The 25,232-nt window shown below is 33.0% G+C and overlaps 1 protein-coding gene across 1 annotated transcript; it reads left to right on the forward strand.

Annotated features, from left to right (window-relative positions):
• Positions 1 to 902: 902 nt before the first annotated feature.
• LOC114274882 (calcium-dependent protein kinase) lies at positions 903 to 12,156 on the forward strand. The gene is made up of 8 exons (XM_028216864.2): positions 903 to 2,178; positions 7,013 to 7,156; positions 7,274 to 7,426; positions 8,466 to 8,581; positions 10,175 to 10,342; positions 10,474 to 10,601; positions 11,481 to 11,580; positions 11,675 to 12,156. The coding sequence occupies exons 1-8, from the start codon at positions 1,407 to 1,409 to the stop codon at positions 11,747 to 11,749; spliced, it is 1,656 nt and encodes a 551-aa protein (XP_028072665.2). The 5' UTR covers positions 903 to 1,406; the 3' UTR covers positions 11,750 to 12,156.
• Positions 12,157 to 25,232: the final 13,076 nt, after the last annotated feature.

Here is a 25,232-nt window from a genome sequence, read left to right on the forward strand (position 1 = left end):
TCCCAAAACCCATCAAATTGGCGTCTTAAGATAATTGAATTCAGAACTTTAGGTAACTCCACCATCTCGAGAGGTGTTTTTGAGTTTGGTGGGCCATTTTTGAGAGATTCGAGCATTTCAATTTTAAGAATTGCCAAAAAAATATATCCATGTTGTCTTAAAAAAATATGTATACAATTTATTCTCAAAATTATATTTGTCATTCATTTTATAAGATAAATGTAATCCAAACATATAATTACTGATCTCTAATCAATATAATTTTTTATATAAATTATATTTTGTCATATCTTACAAAATAAATAATTCGAATAATCAAGGTGAATCCCAAAATGAGTCCACCCCATCCAAAGACCAGCCTCCAGTTATAGTTACGGATGACAATAGGTCGGGCTGTTCCGAGTTTTGTGTGCAAATTTTTAGTTTTAAACTCAACTATTTTACTAATATAATTCTATACTTTATTCTAATGTAGTTTGGATCTCCTATGTCTATAATTTACCCTACTCTATCAATATTTTTCCAAATATCTTTTATCAAAATCAAATTAAAACAAATATAATTAGGCCGGATAATTTTACACTCCTATAGACATATTAGCTATGTCTAGTTTGTATTTGTGAAATAATTTTGAAAAATAATTTTTTAAAAAGTGTTTGTAAAATTTAAAAATTTATGTGATTGGATGTTTTAAAAATAGTTTTAGAGTTTTGCAATTTGGGATATTTTTTTTTTTTTTTTTTGTTAGTTAAAAAGACGAGTGTGAAAAAAAATAATTGATTAATATATAAGTTGTGAGAGGCCAAGATAAGAGGAAAAAAAAATCTTTGATTAATGTGAAATATAAATAAAAATAATTATAATTTTTTATTTTTTAAAATTTTCCAACCAAATAAATTTTTGGAATTTTTTCCCAAAATTTGTCTATCAGCAGACAAACCAACGAAGCCATAATTTTAGGTATGTTCATTGATTCATTAAAATTCTTCGGTCCTGTCTATCTATAACCCAAAAGTGCGAGCCTCTTTTTCTTCTTACCTTGCCAAGGCTGAGCTTCAGAAGACTTTGATACCGCTTTACCTATTTGTAACAAAGACAAACATGTTCTCTAACTTTCTGATCTGAATATATTTGGATCAATTCTCTCTCTCTCTCTCTGTGTCAAACGTTTAGATTCAATCACTTATTTCTGATCTGGGATTTGCTTAAATAGGTAATCTTGTTGGTTTTCATTCACTATTTCTTGTCTTTCTTTCCTTGTCTACGAAGTTGAATTCCTTGTTTTGGGTAATTTATTCTGAACCATCCCACAAATCTCAATTACCCAGTTGGGTCTTTTACAAGAAAATCATCTGTGTATACCCTCTTTTCTGATCTGGGTTTTGTTGAAGAGATAGGTTGCAAAAATGGGTGGTTGTATCAGCAAGAAAAATGTTTCAGAAACAGGTGTTAATGGGTATAGATCAGGAAGAGGTAGTGGTACTGGGCATCACCAAAGCTACCAACAACAACCAATTGTTCACCAGAGCTATCAAAAGCCATCCACTGAATACATTCAGCCCCCTCCAGAAAGACACCACCGGTCACAGCCACAGCCACAGCCAAAGCCAAAGCCAAAGCCAAAGCCACTAGTCCCTTCTCCATTGAAGAATGTTCATAGGTCGGACACAGAGACCATACTGGGTAAGCCATTTGAAGACATTAAGCTACACTACACACTTGGGAAAGAACTGGGTAGGGGTCAATTTGGAGTGACTTATCTTTGTACTGAGAATTCAACTAGACACACTTATGCTTGCAAGTCAATATTGAAGAGAAAACTCCGCAGTAAAAATGACGAAGATGATGTGAAAAGAGAGATTCAGATTATGCAGCATTTGAGTGGGCAGCCCAATATTGTGGAGTTTAAAGGTGCCTATGAGGATCGGCATTCGGTGCATGTCGTGATGGAGCTTTGCACCGGTGGGGAGCTATTTGATCTAATTACCGCTCAGGGGCACTATTCTGAGAGAGCTGCAGCAGCAATTTGTAGGTCTATTGTGAATTTTGTTCACATTTGCCATTTTATGGGTGTGATGCATAGGGATCTCAAACCTGAGAATTTTTTGTTATCAAGCAAGGATGAAGGGGCAATGCTCAAGGCAATTGATTTTGGACTGTCTGTCTTCATTGAAGAAGGTAAGTTTCTTGTCCTTTTTATGTTTACAATTATATGAATTTAATTTGAGAACTTATAAGTTTAATGTGTTCATTGATTCATTAGAAATTGGTTATTCATGAAACCTTTGAATGATTTGGTTAATACTTGCAATGTGTGTGCACACACTTCACAACCTCAAAATACAAAGTATAGTTTTTCTGATGCATAACATGGAAGTCGGTAACTGTGTTATTAAAGGCGATAGGTGCACTAAGGCACCAAGGTCTCCTGGGGCCTAGGCTCAAGCTGCAAGGCGAGGCGCACCTTGTACGGGAAAAAAAAAAATTTTAATAGAAGTAAATAATTTAGGGTTCTACATAAACAAAATAAAATATTAAACTTTTAGTGTTCTTCGGGGATTAGGAATTAGGGTTAATTTTTTTTTATCATTGATTTGGGATTGAATGGCCAATGTATTGGCATCTGTTATAAGAGTAGAGATCTTCTGTAGTTTCACCATATTAAATCAATGGTTAGATTTTAAACAAAACCAATTAAAGCAATAACAAAAAAAGCCCTCAAGACACAAGTCTTGGGCCTTATTGTGCCTTGGACTAGTTAGACACCTTATCGAAGTCGCTTGGTTTGGAATATTGCAAGGTGCAAACCTTGGGCCTGGATGGGACTTAGGCCTAGGCGTGCCTTTAATAACATTGGGCGACTCGATAATAGTATGTGCACTTACCACTTATTAACATAGCAATATAACACGTTTGCTTAGAATAGATGAATGTACACAAGCATTATCGTAATTGTTCAATCCTTGTCCTAACATAAGTCCTAAGAAGCATGGACACGGACACGTGACACGACACGAATACGACACGGACACGCCGACACGTTAATTTTAAAAAAATGCAGGACACGACACGTGGAGGACACGCATGAAATATATAATTTTATATATTTATTATATGTTATATATATGAATATATCATTCAAAGATAATAAAAAATGCAATATAGCACTATTTCCTATAAATTTATATGGTTTTTGTTTTATTATTGTATCTTAAGTTGTTTTGTTCAAACTTATAATTAGTTTTACATATCTATAATCAATAGACACATGTGTTTAAACAATTGACACGTGTGTCCTCAAAGTGTCCAAAGAGTGTCCGGGTCTTTAAAAATATTTAAAAAATAGGACACGTTTTGAAGAGTATCGGACACGTGTCCTAAGAGTGTCCAAAGAGTGTCGGTGTCCGACACGGACACGACACGGATACGTCACGTTCTTAGAAGTGTCCGTGCTTCTTAGCATAAGTCTCACTTGATTTGTTCAGCTTGGATAAGCTTTAAATAGGAAGGACTCTTTTTTTTCCATCGCTATAATCATGTTGATCACGTTTTGTTTGCAAGAATGAATATGTGTCTAACTTTACTTGGGTCTGACTAATGTGCGACTGTTTGAGTCTTAACACGGCCCTTCTCAAGCGTGCAAAGTTAGCGAACAAATACCGAACAATTTAATGTCTTGGAAACTAAGCCTCTTGTTTTAGTTCAGTATCGATACCTTCATAGAGTTGAGCATGATACCTCATTTCATTTGATTAGTATTCTTCTAATTACTAGTAGTAAGCTTTCAAGAATCATAAAAATTAAAATTAGCATAAAATAAAAATGAAGAACTTTGATATGCATGGACGTTAATAAGAGGAAGATCTACGACCTTTAGGATGCTATGGAACTTGGTTGCCGATGTGTTGGGAAGATTGGTAGAAAGGGCTAGGGAGTTTTGTTTTGTGGGTGGTTTTGAGGTAGGAAGGGAATTGGTTTGTGTGTCTCATCTACAATATGCTGATAACATTATGTTGTGTTCTTCGGGTGAAGAGAATAAGGTAGGTTTTTTTCTATCATTGTTGAAAATTTTTGAGTTTGTTTTGAGGCTCAAGGTTAATTTGAATAAAACAAGTGTTGCAGGCACTAACATGCAACAAAACAAAATTCAAAGGGTGGTGGAAATTTTAGGGTGTAAATTTTAGGGTGTTCTACTGAAGTCTTTTGTTTAGGTATTTGGGGCTTCCGTTCGGGGGTAACCTAAGAATGAATTTTTGGGCTTTGGTTTTAGAAAAAATTGAGAGAAGGTTGGAAGGTTGGAGGAGAGCGTTTTTATCAAATGGGGGAGATATACTTTGGTTTAGGTGATTTTGAGTGGAACCCCAGGCTACTTTTTGTCTATCTTTGAAATTCTAGTTAGGATTGCAAAGAAGATTGAGAAGTTGATGAGAAATTTTTTTTGGAAAGGGAATGATGAGGGCAAGAGGGACCATTAGGGAGAGTCTCACTTCCTAAGGAAAAAAGGGGATTAGCCATTGGTAATATTGTGCCTAGGAACATTGCCTTGCTTGGTAATTGGTTATGGAGATTCCCCATATTGAATGCAATTCGTTATGGCATTCCATTAGTAAGAGCAAATATGGGGTTCAAGTTAATGGCAGAGATACTCTGGTGGTTATTAGGGGTAATGGACGATCTCCTTGGAAATCCATCTCTTAGATTCTTCCAACGTGGTTTAGATTTCTCTTTGTGAGGGTGAGTAATGGGGTTATTGTTCGATTTTGGAAGGATCTTTGGGTGGGTGATTCTTCCTTTGATGTGGCCTTTTTGCATTTGTATAGAGTAGCTCGTTCTCATAACTCTTCCATTGCTTCCCTTGTAGCACCAATCTCTTGGAATTTTAACTTTTTGAGGAATCTTAATATCAGGAAACAAGTGAGTTGTCCTCTTTGCTGTCTCAGATTGACCTTTTTTCTTTGAATCCAAATATGAGTGATAAAAGGATTTGGTCCATTCGTCCTTCAGGTGACTTTACATGTAAATCCTTCTTTGACAAAATTGTTGACAAACCGAGTGTCTTCTTTTGTGTTGTGCAAGAAAATTTGAAAATTTGTTGTGCTTCTCAAGGTGTAGATCTTTTTGTGGTCATTGGCTCATGAAAGCATTTTGACAAACAATACCTTTCAAAAGAGAAGGCCCAGTCGCTTTCTTTGTCCTCAATGATGCATCATGTGTAAGAAAGCGAGGAATCTTTGAATCAGCTTTTCTTACATTTGCCTTGTGGCATTGAGTTTGTGGCATAGACTTTGTCGGATGGTGGAGGTTTTGTGTGTGGCTCCATTTGCATGTTTTCACATGTTGCTTATCAATTTGCAAGGATAAGGTTGCAATGAGAGGGCTAAACTGCTGTGCAAAAAACCACTGTGGCTTTTTGTGGTGTACGCGATCTTTTGACTAATTTGGTTGGAAAGAAATGCAAGGATTTTTTGAGACAAATAAGGGGATGTGAATTCTATGTGGGAGAAAGTTCAAAGTTTGGCATCTTTTTGGGTTCGGTGTCTCCACTATTTAAAGGGATTTCGCTTTTCTTGATCTCTAGAGATTGGTTGGCAGTTTGTTACATAATTTCTTGTCTTTGTGTTTTTTTTTTTTTTTTTGTGCGTGTGTGTGATTTTTCCTTAGTTCTTTAGGTTGGATCTCTGAGGACACCTTGTCCTCCTCTGTATTGTTCTGTTTTTTTCTTAATAAAATTACTTATGTTGTTGATCAAGGAAAAAAAAAAAAAAAACTGATCTAGCTGTTCACGGCATCTTGATTGTGGAGGGCTAGACATGTGACCAATTGCACATGGATACTGTTGTGAGTCCTCAATGAATTTGATCATGGATTGCCGCTGGGATATGCAATAGTGAGATGGAAGATCCTGCTAAATCTATCAAATATGGACTACATGGACAAGGCTAAATGATTTATCTCTAGGGGCAAAGAGTTCTTGTCTGACTTGAGCTGGTCACAAATATTTGCTTCAAATGAACCAAGTTGTTCATGGACCTCTCATGTTTGACTTGTACAAGAGTTTGAGTTTTATTTTTGAGCTCGATTAATAGATGAGCTGTGCTTGAGCGCATGACCCAACTTGGATTGCTATGTTCACAATAAAATAATATGAAATAAAATATATATGCATGAGGTTGAATAGTGTAAGATCTATGCGTTAGGCTTTTTAGTCGTGCTTGAATACTTTCTAATTTTGAACTTTTTTCTCTTATTTCTACTTTACATTTGGGTTATTGTTCAAACAACTAAGCTGAACTTGGGATCACTTGAACACACATATTGAGCTCATTCGAGTTCATTAACATCCTTAATACCATTGTTGTCAAATCACAAATCTAATCATGAATCATTTTGCTAAAATAGTAAAGATTCACGTTATTTAGCATGTTTTTTTTTAATTATATATATATATATATGTATGTATGTATATACATGTAAAAAGACCCACACTGTGTTTAAAATGAATTAAATATCAGTATAACTAACTAACTTGTATAAAAACATAGTGTCTAAATTGTTGAGATATTGTCAAGTTAAGATTTACAACATTGCTTGAACGTATTAATTACCCTTTTCAACCTTCTATCTTTCAAAATCCAAAGTTCTCTCTTGCAATGGCGCTTGGAAGCATAGCATCAAAATTTCTCATAAGCACCAGCAGGAAAGGCATTTCATTTTTAATTGAGACAGTTTGCTGGCTTTCTTTTCATGTTCATCTTTGTTGTTTAAATTAATAAGCATTAAGAAACACTTGGTTTCTTCACTTTCTGTGAGCTTCTAATGAGGATTTGTCTATGAGGATCTATCATTTACATCTCATAGATAAAATGTACAGTGCCTACTGTCTTCCACTGGTTGACTTTTTCTTGTTTTGATTTTTTTGTCTAGTTAACTTTTGCCTTTAGGTAACACAGCTTTCTCTAGTATGTAAAATCTAATGGCTATTGACATTTTTTTTTTTTGAAACTAATGTCAGGAAAGGTGTACCGTGACATGGTTGGTAGTGCATACTATGTTGCTCCTGAAGTGTTGCGGCGCAGTTATGGAAAGGAAATAGATACTTGGAGTGCGGGAGTTATTTTGTATATTCTTCTCAGTGGTGTGCCCCCATTTTGGGCTGGTAAAGACAAACAGTTATTGGGATTATCTTGTGTTTTCTTGCAATTGCTAAGGTTTTTCTTCCATGAATTTTGGATAAAAACATAGAGTTAGATATTTCACTTGGCTTGTATTTCAGAAACCGAGAAGGGAATATTTGATGCCATACTGGAGGGACAAATTGACTTCGAAAGCCCACCATGGCCATCTATATCATACAGTGCCAAAAGCCTTGTTCGGAAGATGCTGACACAGGACCCCAAAAAGAGGATTACTTCTGCCCAAGTTCTTGGTACATGACTCTGGTTTTCTTTCTTTGCTAAATGATGACTATGTCTAATTGACTTTTGGTTTTGTTGCCTGAGTTGGTCTGTGGTTCTGGGATAAATTAGAGGTCCCAGGTTCTACTCGTCCTTTGGCCTAGCCTTGACTCCACGGGTATTAGTCTCACCAGGGAAAAAAAGGAAAAACAAAAAGAGAAAAGAAATAAATTTTGTTCTGATTATTGTCTGCTTCTAAATATATAAAGTCAATTTCCTCGAAAATCTGTTCCGTCAGTTTCAAAAAGTATTTTTGCCCATTTCGTAAACATCATAACCAACGCCATAGCTACCTGTGTAATTAAGGCATCTAAATCCTACTTATTTTCCCACAATAAATTATGCTTTCCAATGATATTTCCCCATAAATTGCTGAAATGAGGAAATTGTGAGGGATGGGCCGTCAGAGAAGAAGCTGTTAAACAGAAAATTAGGCATTGAAAGGAAGGTATGCACCTTCACCTCCAAGAAGAATGCACCTTAAATAATTTCCTTTGGATGCACTCATTTTACATTCAATGAGGGAAAGCATCTTCTCCTTGAGTCCTTGACAAGAAGTGATTTCACCGAAGTTCAAGGCATTAACTGAAAGGCCAAATTATTATTATTATATTTTTTGGAAAATTGCATTTAAGTGGAAATTACTCCAAATAATTGCACTTTTAAGGAGGTAAAAATTAGAGCAAGTGAGAGTTGTGTCTCATGCCACAGTAGTGGGAGAGGTAAGTGGCAATTTGTTGAGTGATTTTCTCATCACACGTCTTACTTATCAATAAAAGAGTTTCTCTTAAAGTGGCATGTATTGATTTCATAATTTCAGACCATATCAAATTCCAAAAGTTGGAGATCTTATGTAATGTAAAATATGTGGTATTATACTGTTCTTGTAGTATCATTTGGATGTTATCCGTGAGTAAATCATTGAAATAGTTTCCTAGTACTAACTTTCTATATATTCTGCATGTGTGCATATGACTTAACATTTTTTTAAATATACTTTATGGTTGGAAGAGCACCCATGGATTCGAGAAGATGGAGAAGCATCAGACAAGCCACTAGATAGTGCAGTACTCTCTAGAATGAAGCAATTCAGGGCAATGAATAAGCTCAAGAAACTTGCATTGAAGGTTGGCTATTTTATTCTTCTTTCATTATAAAATGAGTAAATATTAATGCCATGCCTGGAAAACTGTTTTGTCAAGTGACTCAAGCCCCTTTGAAAGCTAAGATTATGCATGTAAATTGTAATTAAGGAATGTGTAATGTATAGAAGTCAGCCTTTCTGTCAATTCAATAGATATGGCAGATATGCAAGGTGATTGGAACCTCTTGCGATGCTTCTCAGAAGCTGTCTGTGAATACATTTGTCCCAAACTATTGTCACTAACTGTCAAATGTATCAAGGGATCATTTTATGATATTTTCTAATCTTGCTAGCAATACAAAAAAATTATGTAATTTTAATGTCATAGTCCTTCCTATGGATGCTTGAGTTCTTTTCCATAACTCAACTCAACAAGCTTTTGTCTTAATTATTTGGGGTCAGCTACAAGGATCCATTTTCTCCGGTTTGCTCTATTAGAAGCCATACCCTCTGCTAATTCTGAAGCAATTTTGTCGATGCTTATCGTGTCAACCATGTTTTCCTTGGTCTTCCTCTGTTGATTTTCCACCCTCAATTTGGATCAAACCAATCCTCGGCACATTGGTTGGTTTAAGTTACCGACTTCTTTTATATATATATATATATATATGTATATATTTTTAAATGATCATTGTTTTTAATTTATTTTTTGAAATGGAAAGAAAGAAAGAAAAAAATATTCTCCGAGAAGTTATCATTTCTGCCTCAAACTACTTTATGTATCTTGTAACTAGTTATTTACTGCAGTAGTCCCAATATCCAGTTTATACTTGTGAAAATATTATCGTTACTGTCTTTGCTGGAGTTATCCATATCCTACAGCTACATTACATGGACTCAGGTATGAGATTTGGGCACGAGTATGTGTCTAAACATCTTGTTCTACTAATTCATATGTCTGATCCAAGGACACCAGAATATAACCAGATATTCATATTTCTTTTTTTTTCTTCTTTTTTTTCCTTTTTCTAGAGTAAAATGGTATTTGCAAAGTAGAGAACATTTTATGCATTGTCATATAGTGAGTTCAGTTACTAAGACATGATTACTAGATGCAAGATCAAGTGGACATGTTGGACGCACATCTTATACCCTAAGTGTTTACTGTCCAAGACAGGTTCACATTTAGGAGAGTAAAGAGTTCATGTAACAGAGTCCCAATGGGCACAAATTGGGTTTATATTGAGAACTCTTCCCTTAGAAATTATGATTCATCTTATCCTGCTATAAAAGAGTAGGCACACTGCCAAGCTATGGACAATTCATTGCATCAGTGCTTCTGTTCAAGTTATTTATTGCAAATATGGTAGACAAATGGGTTTAATTTTGCACTAAACCTTCAATTGCCATGTGTATGAATGTTGTAGTAGTCACTGGCCTTTCTAAAATTTTCTGTTCACTAAACTGACGTCACTGGAAACTGTTATGATTGAGGGTTGTGTTTTTACAATTAACTGAACTTTCAGGGTTTTTGTTACATAGTTGAAAATTGCTAAGTTTTATTTTTGAAATTACATGAAGGAGGTTCTACATTAAATGTTCTAAGTATCTTGATGGATTTGAAAAACTCTCCTAGGTCATTGCTGAAAATCTATCAGAAGATGAAATCAAAGGTCTTAAAGAAATGTTCAGAAACATTGACACAGACAAGAGTGGCACTATCACCTATGAGGAACTGAAGACAGGATTGGCTCGGCTGGGGTCAAAGTTGTCGGAGACTGAAGTCAAGCAACTCATGGAAGCTGTAAGTTGTAAAACCTTCAAGAATAAGGTCCCTTGAAACCTTCAAGAATACGGTCCCTTAAATTTTTTTCCTCATTCTTTGCATCTCAACAGCATTCTAAAATGTAAATATGATATTGTCCTACATTGCAGGCTGATGTGGATGGAAATGGAACGATTGACTACCTTGAATTTATTACCGCAACCATGCATAGACACAAACTAGAAAAAGATGAGCATCTATATAAAGCATTTCAGTATTTTGACACGGATAGCAGTGGGTGAGTCCATATATTTTTCATGAAGATAATAATAGTCATATTGTCTCTGCATTACAGACATACAATTGGGTTCCCTGTTTTTAATGTGGTTTCATCTTATGAATTCTTTGAAAAATCAATAATACCATTTAATACAACAGGTGTGCACACTTTTAGATGCCATGTTAGTCCAATGACGATAATGTTAGCTTTAGAAAAATAAAAACACTTGAAAACCCAAGTTTTTTTTCCCTATATTTGGCCAATTCAGTTCTTGTACTTCTAGCTATTTGCTACAATACTGATGATGGAGCAAACTGGCTGTGTGTTAAATATCATGGTGTTCTATCAGTTTTGAGTTACTTGAATTTATCAGGCATAACTTTTTCCAATGAAGTAACAAGTTCTATAACCTAATTGGACAAAGATTCTAAGAGTATTGACTTTAAAAAATAGAGGATAATTTGTTGTAGCTTTTCTCATAGTGAAAATCGGAGCTTGTTTGTGGTGCACTAAAATAGCACACTTTTTGTCTTTTTTGGGTCATATCACATTTTCTACTTTTTTGTATGTCTTTTCGTAAAAAGTCAAAAAGTACACTTATTTAGATATTCCCAAACAACCTTGATAATAAAAAAGCAGAAGTTAAAAACACCACTCTTGCTTTCAAGATAATTATTAGCTTTTTTTCCAGCTTATTTATGCTATTTTTGCCTCATGAGCTATAAATAGAAACTACACCAAACATGTCAATGCAAATTTCTATTAAAAAAAGAAGTTACAAGCAGCTCCAAAAACTGCACCAAATAGGGCCAATATATCTGAGAAACCCGACATTAGTATGGTTTTTCAAGTGACTTCATACTGAATATTGTTTGTTTCATCATGAGATGTTGACAGCTTTATCACAAGAGATGAATTGGAAACTGCCATGAAGCAATACGGAATGGGCGATGATGCCACCATAAAAGAAATAATATCAGAGGTCGACACAGATAATGTAGGTGGTTTTGAGAATTGAAATTTCCAACCTTCTCAGAGGATCATGTTGTTGGTTGGTATTGATTCCATGCTGATTTTTTTAAACACTGTAGGATGGAAGAATCAACTACGAAGAGTTCTGCACAATGATGAGAAGTGGAGCACCACAGGCAGGCAAACTCTTTTAGTTTCACTCATGCACTAATCTCTAGGTTCTGCTCGGGTGATTAAGAGACGCGTGGGAGTGAAAGATATTTAACCACAAGGTTTGTAGAGAGGCTTTTGCTGGCTTCTCCACTTCAAAAGTAGGCAGCTGGGTAGGAGAGTTGATTGCTTTGAGGTTAAATGCGGTTTTTTGCATATTTAGTTTCTTTGTTTGCTTTCAGCATCATTGTGGTTTTTTGTGTATTGTTTCCACCCCACTTTTGATCTCTACGTTTTAGCAGATCCCTTTTGAAAGGAAATGTATATGATCTCATATGGTTGACGATAGATGATTTGAGATTGTGTTACCTGGCTTATGTTTCTTTGGAAGTGACTCTTTTTGGTCCTCTGTAAGAAAAATAAATTCAGATGCTATGTGGATGTTTATTTATTTCCCTTTTGTGTGTTTTTTATTTATTATTAAATGTATGACTTGAATGTTTGAAAATCAAAATTTCATTGTGATAGGCAAATAACTCCACAAACCAAATCAAATCAAGTTTTAAATCCCATCAAATAGGGTTAATTACATGAATTTTTCTTTTCTGTTCGATTCTATCCAAGGCCATATCGTTAGTCAAATTAAAGAAATTTATATATCTATTTACTATACTAGTTCACGTCAATCTAGATTTGTCTCTTCTCTTAACATTTTCATCTACCGTCACTGTATCGCATTTCTTTACTATTGCCTCTGTTGATCTCCATTGCATATGACCAAATTATCTCAATCTATTCTCTCTGAACTTATTTTTTATCGGTATTACTCTTACTCATTTTCGAATATATTAATTCTTAACTTTGTCTTTTTTAGTTTTCCTACACATCTACTTGAGTATCTTCATCTCAACAACACTCATTTTATCTGCATATTATTTCTTAGTTGCCTAGCTTTTCGTCCCATACAACATCGCATAGTACCCCAGACGCACTCCTCCTTAGCAACCCCGCTTTAATTCTATGGACAATATCTGCTCCAATCTCCCTGGCCGTTGTGATAATCGATCTTAAATAACGAAAATGTTCACTTTTAAATAGTGTTTGGTCCTCAATTTTCAATTCTTCTCTGCTTCCATTATTACTGTTACTAAAATTACATTTCATGTACTTTACCTTAGTTCTACTTATCTTAAATACTTTATATTCAAATGCTTCTCGCCAAGTCTCCAATTTAGTGTTAACTTTTTCTCTAGTCTAGTATCATCCATTAACACAATATTATTTGCAAAAAACATACATCATGACACATCAACCTGAATGTTTTTCGTCAACTCATCCATAACTAAAGCAAAAAAATAAGGATTTAAGATTGATCCTTCGTGTAATCCTATAGTAATTGAAAATTCACTAATCTTTCTAGCCAACGATTTAATAGTGGTTACAACACTTTCATACATATCCCTAATCACATCAATATAATATTTTGTCACCATTTTCTGCTCTAACATCTACCAGATTATATCCCGATTCACTCTATCATATACTTTCTCAAGATTAATAAAATCAAAAAAATGTCTTTTTTATTTGCTACCTAATAACAGACTACAAGGATGGTTTGGAAAACTAATTTTAGGAAAGAAAGGTTCCAAATGCTCATTGGACCATGAAACTTGGTTAGGGTCTGTTTGGCAAGATGGTTTGTGGCTAAAATAGTTACAAAAGACAAAATAGGCTATTTTAGCCACAACAAACAAAACATCACATCCAACCCATAATCATTACACTCTTCTCTCACAAAAAAAAATCAAAAAAATCAAAAAGTCAAAAAGTCATTTCTAAACCAAACTTTTTAGTCTAGGCTAAAATAGCCAAAAAAGCCAACACACTTCCCAAACCAACCCTTAGTGATGTTTAGATCAGTAGTTCATGACCAGGAACCCTTCTCTCTGTCCCTCTCACTCACTCACTCACTCACTCACAGATGCCGAGGAACCTTCCTAAGGCAAAGTTACATTGGACTCGCTTTTGTAGAGTAAAATACTTACAATCATCTGTAAATCACAAATTTCAATTAAGTAGGGGAAATACTAGGACTGGTCGAACCCAAAATGACTCGTGTACGGTTTATCCCAACCCTTTTCATCATGGCACATAAAAAAAACTTCATTTCTTTACATCAACATTGATAAAGGAAAATAATTGTCAAGCTGGCGAATCTAGTTGAAACAAGACGAATTGAGTTGAAGCAAAATATGCATAATCTTAACAAATGCTCAATTTCAACTAGATTAGTCAACATCTGTACGAGTATGAAATAATCTTCTTGTATGATCCTGTTAATCAAGCCTGCACTTCTCTAAACGTCGTCGCTTTACTCCCTGAAAACACAAACGTGAGCTAGCTGGCGGGTGTGTACCGGATACCTCTCCGATGCTTAAGTCAGCAAAATAGACAAATAGACAAAAGACTCTGTGTATTTGAGAATCAAAGTTGTGTGTTACCTCTACATAGGTTAGATTGTGAGCTTTTATGGGTTCCGCATAGCACAATCCTAGTATGACTCTTATTCCTCCATGTAGAATTCTCCTAGGAATCACACTCCTGAAAGATAATGCTTATCTTTTCACACCCCCCTCACTACATAAACCAAGTGAGATGGGTCTAGCTCGGTGGTATGACCAAACGACCGAGCTAGTATTGCCATGCTCAAGTGGCAGGTTAGACCGAGCTCTGCCTAGCTCGGGTCTTCCCTTCACCGCTTGTACCTCGGTTTGGCATACTCCAACCGAGCTATTTACTTAAGACTGATCGAACCATACCCAATGACGACCTTCGCTCGGCGTTTCTATGCGCGATGCTTAGCCCGGTCCAACTTCACCTGGGTCCAACTCGTTAGCTCTAAGACCGGGCTATGTCAACCCTTTACCCCGGCTCATTTGTGCGGCCCAACTTACAAAGAAGGCCCTTCCTTAGCTCGGCCCAATTTGTTCACAAATTACCCTCTCAACATCAATAGAGAAAACAAATCCATCTTCACGTATATTTTTCTTCTATTTACTTGAAAGCTACTTGAAGACATGAACATCACAATATATGAAAGCACAGGTATGGATACGAGTATTGATATCGGTACAATACGGGTACATTGATATAGTAAAATAAAAAATAAAAAAAAAAGAATACGGGTACGGGTACGGTTTGATACGCTTGTAAAAAAAATATTTATTTTTAATTTAGAGTAATGTAAAAATTAATTAAATAGTTTAATTTGTTAAGATCCAACCTATAATTAATATTTAATACCAAAAGTAAAAGTATAAATCAAAATTAAATGTCAATATATTAAATAACTTACAAATTATAGTTTAATTTTAAGTTATGCTAAGTATAAAACTAAAAATAAAAAAGAAGTCTAGTGAAAAGAGTTTTATCTCTATAGTAGAAAAAAAATATGGTTTCAATTGAGCTACGGTATGACTTGAGTATCTACAAGATATGTCTGGATACGCTAAAAATGTAAAAGAAAAAATTTGAATATATTTTTTGTGTATCCGATACGTATATAAAAATACCATACGAAATATCATACGTCGATAAATACCCGATACGAATTCGACATATTTTTTGAAGTATAGATCACATCATGTGAAGCTAATCAATATACACATATCTTAAGCATTGAAATGCACCAATGCACTTTTCCGAAGCACCAAAAAAAAAAAAGAAAAAAAAAAAAAGAAAAAGAAATGCACTAATCCCACTTGCAATCCTTTGGTCCAATTAGGGTTTTAAACAATATTATTATATATCTTTAAAAAAATAAGAAAAGGGAAAGACAGTGAATCAATGAAGGTGTGTGCACTCATTATGGGACTCCTTTATCTTTACTAGCACATTTTCCATAGAACCCTTTTTAAGACTAATTTAAAGCTGTGATTTTGGGCCAAGTAAAAAGACTTAAAGACCCCAATGATAATGCATTAACCTCTTGCCATAATCAAGGGCTTTTATGTCATTTCAACCAATGAGGGGACAACCATTTTGTTAAAAATAAAGAGTAGGCAGGTGAGTCGGATTTATTAGTTTAAAATTAAAAGGATGGAATCCAAAGTTTTTAGGCATCATATTCTTTCTGATACACAATTTGACATTAGAGACAACCATTTAAGTTACCACTGCACGTGAGCTTGTATTCTATTTTTATGCATTTGTATTCCCATATTAAGTATATTACATGCACGTGTGCACTCATTTTATTTATTTATACCTAGGAAAAGGGTTTATGGACTCGGCAGTCAAGACACTGACAGACAACAAATTTCAATATTTTTTTTTATTTTTTTTATTGATAAATTGAACTGAATTTCTTAAAGTTTAGAAAAAAAAAATGTAACAAGTATTATAATTTTAGTATAATTATATTGATCTCCCTTTTAATTTTATTAAAAACTTAGGTCTCGTTTGGGAACAAGCTAATTTAATAATTTTTTGGTTAATTGGCTAAAAAGGTAGGTAAAAAAAACTTGTATGTTTGGGATGATTTTTTGACTAATTACGAAAAGCTGTGCAAAAAGTAGAGAGAAGCCGTAATTGTTGACTTTTTGGTATGACTAATTGGCTAATTGGTTAATTTAGTAACTTTTTGACTAATTGGCTAATTTAGTAACATCCCAAACGAGGCCTTAATATAGATGGTAAAAATACAAAGATAAATAAACATCTTAGTTCAATATGTCCCTTCATGTTTCTCAATCACCCAACACAATATCCCACCTACCCACCTTCTCCATCAATCACAATGCTATGAAATACCACATGTCTATACACCGGGATTACTGAATAATTACCATATAATACTATCATTTTTCATTCATATAACTAACAAATTATTGAAAAAATAGAATTACCTGCTGTGTGAATTAAGAGAACTATTTCTTTTTGTAAACCATTAACTCTAACTTTTGGCAACCGTGGTGGAAGCTCTAGAGAAGGAAAGGGTATTATGTAAAAGAAATAGGGTTAATTACATTAGTAGCTCCTATAGTTTTGGACTTGTGTCACTTTGGTCCCTGACTTTTTAATTATAATATATTTGACCTTAAATTTTGAATCTTGTTCCAAATAAGGACAATTGAAAATATTATTAGATTTTTCAAGGATAAAATCGTTAATTTGATAAAATATAAACTAATTTGAAAAAATATAAAACTAATTTGACAAAAATAAATGTCAAAAAAATATTTTTAATTTTTTAAAAATTATTTTTATCCACCAATGATAAATTAATAAAAATTACATGATTAATTTTTTTAAATTAATTTTACATGATCATCATCCAAACACATAATAAAAATTAATTTGGTAAAAAAAATAAAAAAATGTCTAAAAGATTTATCAATTTTACATAATTTTATTTTAGTGGGTAGAAATAATTTTTAAAAATTCAAAAATATTTGTTTGACATTTATTTTTGTGAAATTAGTTTATATTTTATCAAATTGACAATTTTACCCTTGAAAAATCTAATGATATGTTCAATTGTCCTTATTTGGAACAAGATTCAAAATTCAGAGTCAAATGTGTCACAATTGAAAAGTTAGGGTTCAAAATGACACAAATCCCAAATTATAGGGACTATTTGTATAATTTATCCAAAGAAATATGATATATACCATCAACTTTCAGTTCTTCTAGTTGTATTGAAATTAATTATAAAATTGAATATAATTTTCACATATCAATATGAGACTCATCCCGCGTAAGAAAGTTTTATCTGATTATGTGATTAGTCCTTATATTTTTAAATTTTTCATTAATTCTTTTTGTCACCATTTTGTGTTATCACCTACATTGATTCTTTTGATTGGTTTGTCACCAAATAAGTAAGGTTTGTCTCCAAATGGACTTAGGTGATTTAGTTTGCCTTTTGTGCATCCACATGCGTTTGGTAATTTAAATCGTTCTTATTAATTTTGTCTAAAAAATCAGTCATAAAAAATTAAATTGATTGAGCATTGGTATTTACATGATCGAATCACACAATCATGTAAAAAAATAAACGATTTATTTTTAAATCATACCATCCATTGATGATTTTGTCGATGAGCCTTACAAATTGAATATTTTAATTAGACTTCGTTTAGCTTTATGACTATTTTTATGGGGTACTTACGTGTAGGTCCTAATAAGTAGATTTATTATCTAATAGGACTTATGGAAAAAAAAAATTCATAAAAAAATGTCACGAATTATAAATTTTAACGATAATTTATAAAAATTATGACAAAAAAAGTTACTAATTGTCAATTTTTAGCTGCATATATTAAAAATTGTCACAAAAAAATTATTTTTAGCGACAATTTTATTAAGACTTATTTTCAATAGAATTTGATAGGAATTAAGGCCAACTATTAGGACCTATTGGTAGTTTACCTTATTATTATTTTTTTTAGTCTAGGCTAAAAAGTTCGTTTGGGTTGCCTTTTATGGCTTTTATAACTTTTGTAAGAAAATAAATAAAATAATTTTGATTTAAATGTGACATTTTATCTTCTAATTTTTTAATCTATTTTATCTTTTTATAACTAATTTAGCCAAAAAAAAAAAAACTAAATTAGCCAACATCCCAACGACTCCTTACAAAGCTAAGCCCGAGATGGACCCAGAGAAGACAAACTACACCGTCGAATCTATTGATAGAGTAGAGAGAAGCCTGCTACTGTGGAAATAATGAAGGTAAATAATATGTTATCATACATCTTAAGTGATATAAAATAGTGAAAAATTCAGTAATATCTAACATTGTTTTAAGTAAAAATTTAAGGAGATCCATTCTCAACTTGAAGGCATGAAAAAAAAAAAAAAAAAAAGAAAAAGAAAATTGGACTGCAAGTTGGTAATTGTCATGACTGTAAATTCTAGGGTAAATTCTACTGACTTCTTTTGAGATTTTTGACAAATACAGGAGTCCCTTTTGTAGTTTCAATAATTACAATAACTTTCGCTATTTTACCTGACATTCTCCAAATTTCTCCCTTCTGTCAAATTAGAACAAACAATGTTCCTTTTTTATAATAAATGACCTTATTACCCTTCCTTTTAAAATATTAAAAAATATTTTTGGATTAGAGGACGGATTTAGAAGAAACAAACAGTGTTTGAAAAAACATTTTTAGATTTATTTTTTAAAAATATTAAAAAATGTTTTTAAAAAAATTATTTTTTTATTTTAAATATATAATTTTTATTGAAATATTTTTAAATATTTTATTTTATTTTGTAAATATTTTTTTTAATTTTAATATTTTAAACTCAAAACACAACTTCACACTCAGATCGTAACCAAATACATAACTCAAAACTCAATTTAAAAATTATTTTCAAACCTCAACCAAAATCATAACTCGAAACTTCACACTATTTTCAAAACTCTCCACTCAAATCATAACCAAACACATAACAAAAAAATTAAAATATTTAAAAATATATTTATAATATAAAATAAAATATTTAAAATAAAAACTATATATTTAAAATAAAAAAATAAAATTTTTAATTTTTTTAATATTTAAAAAATATATTTAACATAAGTTTGTATTTTTTTAAGTTTGTGCTTGGTTATGAGTTTTGAAAATAATTTTTTAATTGAGTTTTGAGTTGTGTATTTAGTTAAGACTCTATGAGTTTTGAAAAGATTTTTGAAAATTTCTAATTGGAATTGTGATTCTAAAAGAGAACCAAACATGTTTTCTACAAAAAAAATCATAACATGTTTCTAAAAAAAATTATTTTTCGAAACATGTTTTTACTCAAAACTCAATTCAAAAATTATTTTCAAAACTTATAACTAAACACAAACTTAAAATTCAATTCAAAACTCTTTTCAAAACTCAAAACCAAACTTTTTCCAAAACTCTACTTTAAAAGAATTTTTTTTAAAAAAAATTCTTTTATTTTTTAAAATTATTTTTAAAATCATGATTTGAGTGTGGAGTGGTATTTTAAGTTATGAGTTTTGAAAAGAAAAAATTTGTTTGGTTATAAGTTTTGAATTTTTTTGAATTTATTTTTTTAAGGTAAATATTTTATATTTTAAATATTTTTTTATTTATTTTAATGTGCAATATATTTCATACATTTCTGTGTTGTATTTTTTTTTTTAATTTTAAATAGGGGTTTTTTTAAGGTCCCTGATATTAAGATTTTATAATATAAATGACACCCAATATTTTCATAATGTCTAAGGTTCCTCAACATCAATCTAGAGAATTTCTCTGGACATCTCAGAGAAATTCTCTCCAGAAATCTAGAGAAAATTTAAACATCCAATGAAAATTCAGATTGTCCAAAGAAAATTTAGACATCCAGAGAAAATTCAGATAGTTAAGAGAAAATTCACACAATCCAGGAAACGCTGCATCATCGTACATTTTATATGTTCTCTTATAAATATATTTTCATGGCGGGTTGCCATCAAAATTTTGTTTGGTAATCCCAATGCTCCTTGCAGGTCAAGTCTAACAAGATGTGGTGGTTGACACACAAGAAAGAGAAGAAGTCATTGGGCGAGCTTGAACAAGAATTTCTTCAAGCACTACAAGTAATAAAACAGATTATTTTTAGTTTGTTTTGTTTTGTTTTTTTAAATACATAAATTTATTGTGGCTTAGAATTCTGCTCAGACTACGGTTCTACAGTGATCAATATACTTCTGATTGTCCTACTGATTGTAGAATCCAAAGTATTAGATTTTGGAAAAAAAAGAATAATGATCCAGAGAAAATTCATACATCCAGAAAAAATTCACAAGCCCAGAGAAAATTCATAGTCCAAAGAAAATTTACATAGTCCAAAGAAAACTCACACAGTCCAGAGAAAATTCAATCTGATTTCCTCACATACTTGACATGATTGATATTTCTTTCATATCTGTTCACCTTTCAATTAAAAAATCTGCAATATAAATTTGGGTCTTGGGTGTCTGATTTTTTGTAGATAATATGAAATTCATCAAAGTAAATAAAGAAGCAGAAAGCTATTGGCATGAGAAAGCTTTGTACCTACATGCTATGTATATATTGAGAAAGTTGTTTTTTGTTTCTGCATGATTTGCAGTCCTAGAATCCTAGCTAGACACATATGTCATCTGTAGATTTTGGGAAAAAAAGCGTAATGATCTAGAGAAAATGCACACATCTAGAGAAAATTCACAGTCTAGAGAAAATTCACACATTCAATGAAAATTTACACAGTCCAGAGAAAAATCACACAGTCTAGAGAAAATTCAATGTAATTTGCTCACATACTTGACATGATTTGAACAACATAATTGATATTACTTTCATGTCTGTTCACCTTTCAATTAAAAAATCTGTAATATAAATTTGGGATCTTGGATGTCTCATTTTTTGTTGATAATATGACATTCATCAAAGTAAATAAAGAAACAGAAAGCTATTGGCATGAGAAAGCTTTGTACTTGCATGCTATGTATATATTGAGAAAGTTGCTTTTTGTTTCTGCATGATTTGCAGTCCCAGAACCCCAACTGGATACATATGTCATTTGTAGAGCAAAGAGGTTCAGAACCAGAAAACTTGTTAGGCCAATGTCACGACCCAAACCTGCCCCTATGGGTTTAGCACCGTAACCGGCCAGTAATCTGAGATTACCGAAGGCCTGCTTAACAGTAGAACAGTAAAATAGAGTACATGAGCCTGTCGGAAGCCAACACAGTAAATAAACAATGTCCAATGAGTTGTGACAGTCTGTATGCCAAAAAGACTTTTCATACATATATGCAGTCAGTGACAAAACAGTATGTACATATATACAATCATTCAGTTCAGGGACCTAATCCCTATTAAACAGTACAGTAACAGTCTATACAGTTTACAAAACAGTTACAGAGACAAACGAGGGAAATTAAAACACCCCTAAGCCATAGCTTGACAGGATCGGAACCTCGCAGTGAGGCACATAGGTTGGCTCGACAAAACTGGAGTTTACCCCGATGCTTTTAGCTACGGTCTGGTGCCTGTACACCTGCATATATATATGAGCAGTGAGCTAAAGCCCAGTGAATAACATAATGCGTAAAGAGGTTAAGAATGAATGTCCTTACAGTAATGAAACCAGTTCGTTAATTCAGTATATCAGTCATTCAGTCATATGTGGTACATCCATTAGCATAACAGTACAGTAAACAGTAGGTCTTAAAAGACCGAACAGTAAATGATGGCCATCAATCAGTAAACAGTAGTGGTTCCAACAAGGGAACCGACAGAGGTCTCTGTAACAGTAACAGTAAACAGTAGTTGCTAAGGATGCCACAATACAGTTCAGAATATAGGACATACATTCATTCAATTAACAGTGTCAGTTCAGAAAGCAGTACAGTTCAAGTGTTCAGAAGATAATCATTTTGAACATATCTTTACACAATTGTTACTCACAGAGTTCTGGGCTACAGTAAAGCTAGAGCGCGTCCCCAGTCGCCAACCCTACACAGTTTACAGATTGAACACACACTAAGCTACACAGTTGGGAAAGACAATAATTTAATCCCTAATTTGCCTTGGTGTGGTTCTGCATCTATATCCTCATTAAGGTGCCTTAAACTAGGCCTAAGAATACCTAGGATGAAATGAGGATGCAAAGATGCACTTTAAAAGCATTTTCAGAAAACAGGAGTCCCGCTCGAGCGTAGGTTAATCCGCTCGAGCGGACATGCAGACAAAGGTTTCCGCTCGAGCGCAGACTCAACCGCTCGAGCGTACTTCAAAACAGTCGAAAGTGCTGGATAGGTAAAATTCACGCTCGATTGGGCGCTCGACACCCGCTCGAGCGTTAAACTCAAGGTCCCGCTCAAGCGTAAATTACCTCGCTCGAGCTGACTTAAAAACAGAACAAAATGCTGGGAGCACGATTTCCACGCTCGAGCGCCAGTCACCCCGCTCGAGCGTGTGTCCAAATCCTGGAAATTCCAGATTTGAACTTCAAGCTCAAAACCAAGTTCAAATGTATAAATTTCGATCCTCTTGGGCCAATTTTCCAGAAAACATCCAAAACTCATAATTTAACATGATTTCAAAGCTCAATTGTAAAATCAAAGCCCAAGGGTGTTCAATTCAAACCAATTTTCATGAACAACAATTCAAATGAACATACATGAGTTTTTAATCAATTCAAAGCTTCAATACATGCTCTAATAAACCAAATCTTTCAAAAACATGATGGTTTCATGAACCTTAGCTAGAACTTGTACAAGCATGCAATAATTATCCATGAAATCAACTTAAAACTCAACAATACCAACATGCATGCATGGAATGAGCTCTAATTCAACATTATTAGACTAAGACATGACTTAGCTCTCTAGAGGCTCAAGAACCATGCAAGAACAATCTTAAATACATCAATGAAACGGTGAAATCCTTACCTAAGTCTTGAATTATAAGGTGTAGGAGCTCAAATTCACAATTATCTTCTAAAATCTCCAAGTCTACAAGCAACTATCAAAGAGGAACTCACTTTCTCTCACTCTAACTCTCTTGGTCGGCAAGAACAAGGGAAATAAGCTGAGCAAATGTTTGATCTAGGTGTAATGAGGCTCAAAGGTGGTCTTAGATAGTGGCCACTCACAATGGCAAAATAGTAATTAAGTCAACAATGCAATTTAACCTACTTTAATCTAATTTAATCATACCAAATCAGTTTTCAGATAAATATACCATAAAATCACATAAATTCTACTGATCACGAAACACTAATCAATTTCTAGTTCGGCCGCCGATAAGGCCTTCAATTGCAGTTTAAACACGAAAACATAAACAGATAATCAAACAGTCAAACAGATAGATAACGCATTTAAACAGATACAGTCAATCAATCAGTTTCAGATTTCAGTCAGTCAGTTCAGTATTTCAATCAGTTCAATTACTTTTCATAATCAGTCTCAGTTTAGCAGTAATCGGTAGTTTAACGGTAAACAGTGGCGAGGGTTGTTACAGCCAAGTCCTCGGCGACATTTGAAATTTCAGTATTTGGATTCGAAGAAGACACATTCTTGACTTCAATCTTCTGATCTCTGGAAATGTTTGCAAATTCTACACTGCTCGAGGCTCAGATTGTTGTGGTCCAGCTTAGATCACGATATTCCGACGACGGCGTGGTAGAGACAAAGGCAAAGGTGAAGCCGGCGGCGTTAGAGATGAAGACCGAGAGAGGAGAAAGAAGCAGAGAGAAAGAAATGTGCACAAAGAAAGAGGGTTTAGTTTGGATAGAATGAAGATCAAAAAGAGAGAGAGAGTGTCAAATTTTTTTGATCTGATATACGGGTATGGGTTTAGGGACCTTAGACATCAAAATATAATATTATGGATCTCTTCCATTACTAAAAATGGGAAAATGACCTTAGTCTAATTTTCCCTTTTAAATATATTTTTTAAATATTAAAAAATTAAAAAAATTGTTTTTTATTTTAAATATATAATTTTTATTATAAATATTTTATTTTATTTTATAAATATTTTAATTTTTTTTGTTATGTGTTTAGTTATGATTTGAGTGTAGAGTTTTGAAAGTAGTGTAGAGTTTCGACTTATGTGTTTGTTTATGAGGTTTGAAAATAATTTTTTAATTGAGTTTTGAGTTATGTGTTTGGTTACAATATGAGTATGGAATTGTGTTTTAAGCTTGAAATATTAAAATTTAAAAAATTAAAATATTTACACAATGAAATAAAATATTTAAAATAAAAAAAATAAAATTTTCTTAAACATTTTTCAATATTTTAAAAAAATAAATCCAAAAATACTGTTTCAAACGCGGTTTGTTTCTTCCAAACCTGTCCTCCAATCCAAAAATATTTTTTAATATTTTAAAAGGAAGGGTAATAAGGTCATTTACTATAGAAAAAGTAACGCCGTTTGTTTGAATTTGACAGAAGGGGAGAATCTGGAGGATGTCAGGTAAAGTATAGAAAGTTACTGTAATTATTAAAACTACAGGGCAGGTCACTGTATTTGATAGAAACCTCAGGGGAGGTCAGTGTAATTTACCCTAAATTCTATATTTTGGGTTATCATAATAATTACTTTCAATGATCATTGATTTATAACGGTAAATGATGATTTTTATTTATAATTTATTTTTCATTAGTTTTTAGTAAACTGAATGTGAGAATGGATATTCTAATGAAATGATTAATTCGTTTCATCTTCATTTCAACAAGAACAACACTTAGGATGGTTTTATGGATCTAAAATTTGAACATTAGTTAATAGTTATAGGAGTGTAATTGGACACCCACATATTCTGGGTATAACTGGAACACCTGTACCCATTACATTAAATACATTTATTTTAGAATTATAAGGGCATGCATGACTTGTTTCGGGGTTGTTTAGGATGACCTAAATAAGTGCACTTTTTGTCTTTTTATGAAAAGATGTACAGAAAAGTAGAGAGATGATGTGATGAAAAAAAGATAAAAAGATAAAAAATGTGTACTTATTTAGGATAGCC

The sequence above is a fragment of the Camellia sinensis genome, chromosome 9 (assembly GCF_055761805.1).
Source record: "Camellia sinensis isolate YWXY chromosome 9, ASM5576180v1, whole genome shotgun sequence".
Lineage (NCBI taxonomy): Eukaryota > Viridiplantae > Streptophyta > Magnoliopsida > Ericales > Theaceae > Camellia > Camellia sinensis.

Bases quoted from the DNA above. Each gene is read 5' to 3' on its own strand.
- LOC114274882 (XM_028216864.2), top strand. From the start codon at position 1,407: ATGGGTGGTTGTATCAGCAAGAAAAATGTTTCAGAAACAGGTGTTAAT. The intron at 7,157-7,273 runs GTAAAGACAAAC...CTTGTATTTCAG, and splicing joins TGTGCCCCCATTTTGGGCTG to AAACCGAGAAGGGAATATTT. The intron at 10,343-10,473 runs GTAAGTTGTAAA...CCTACATTGCAG, and splicing joins TCAAGCAACTCATGGAAGCT to GCTGATGTGGATGGAAATGG.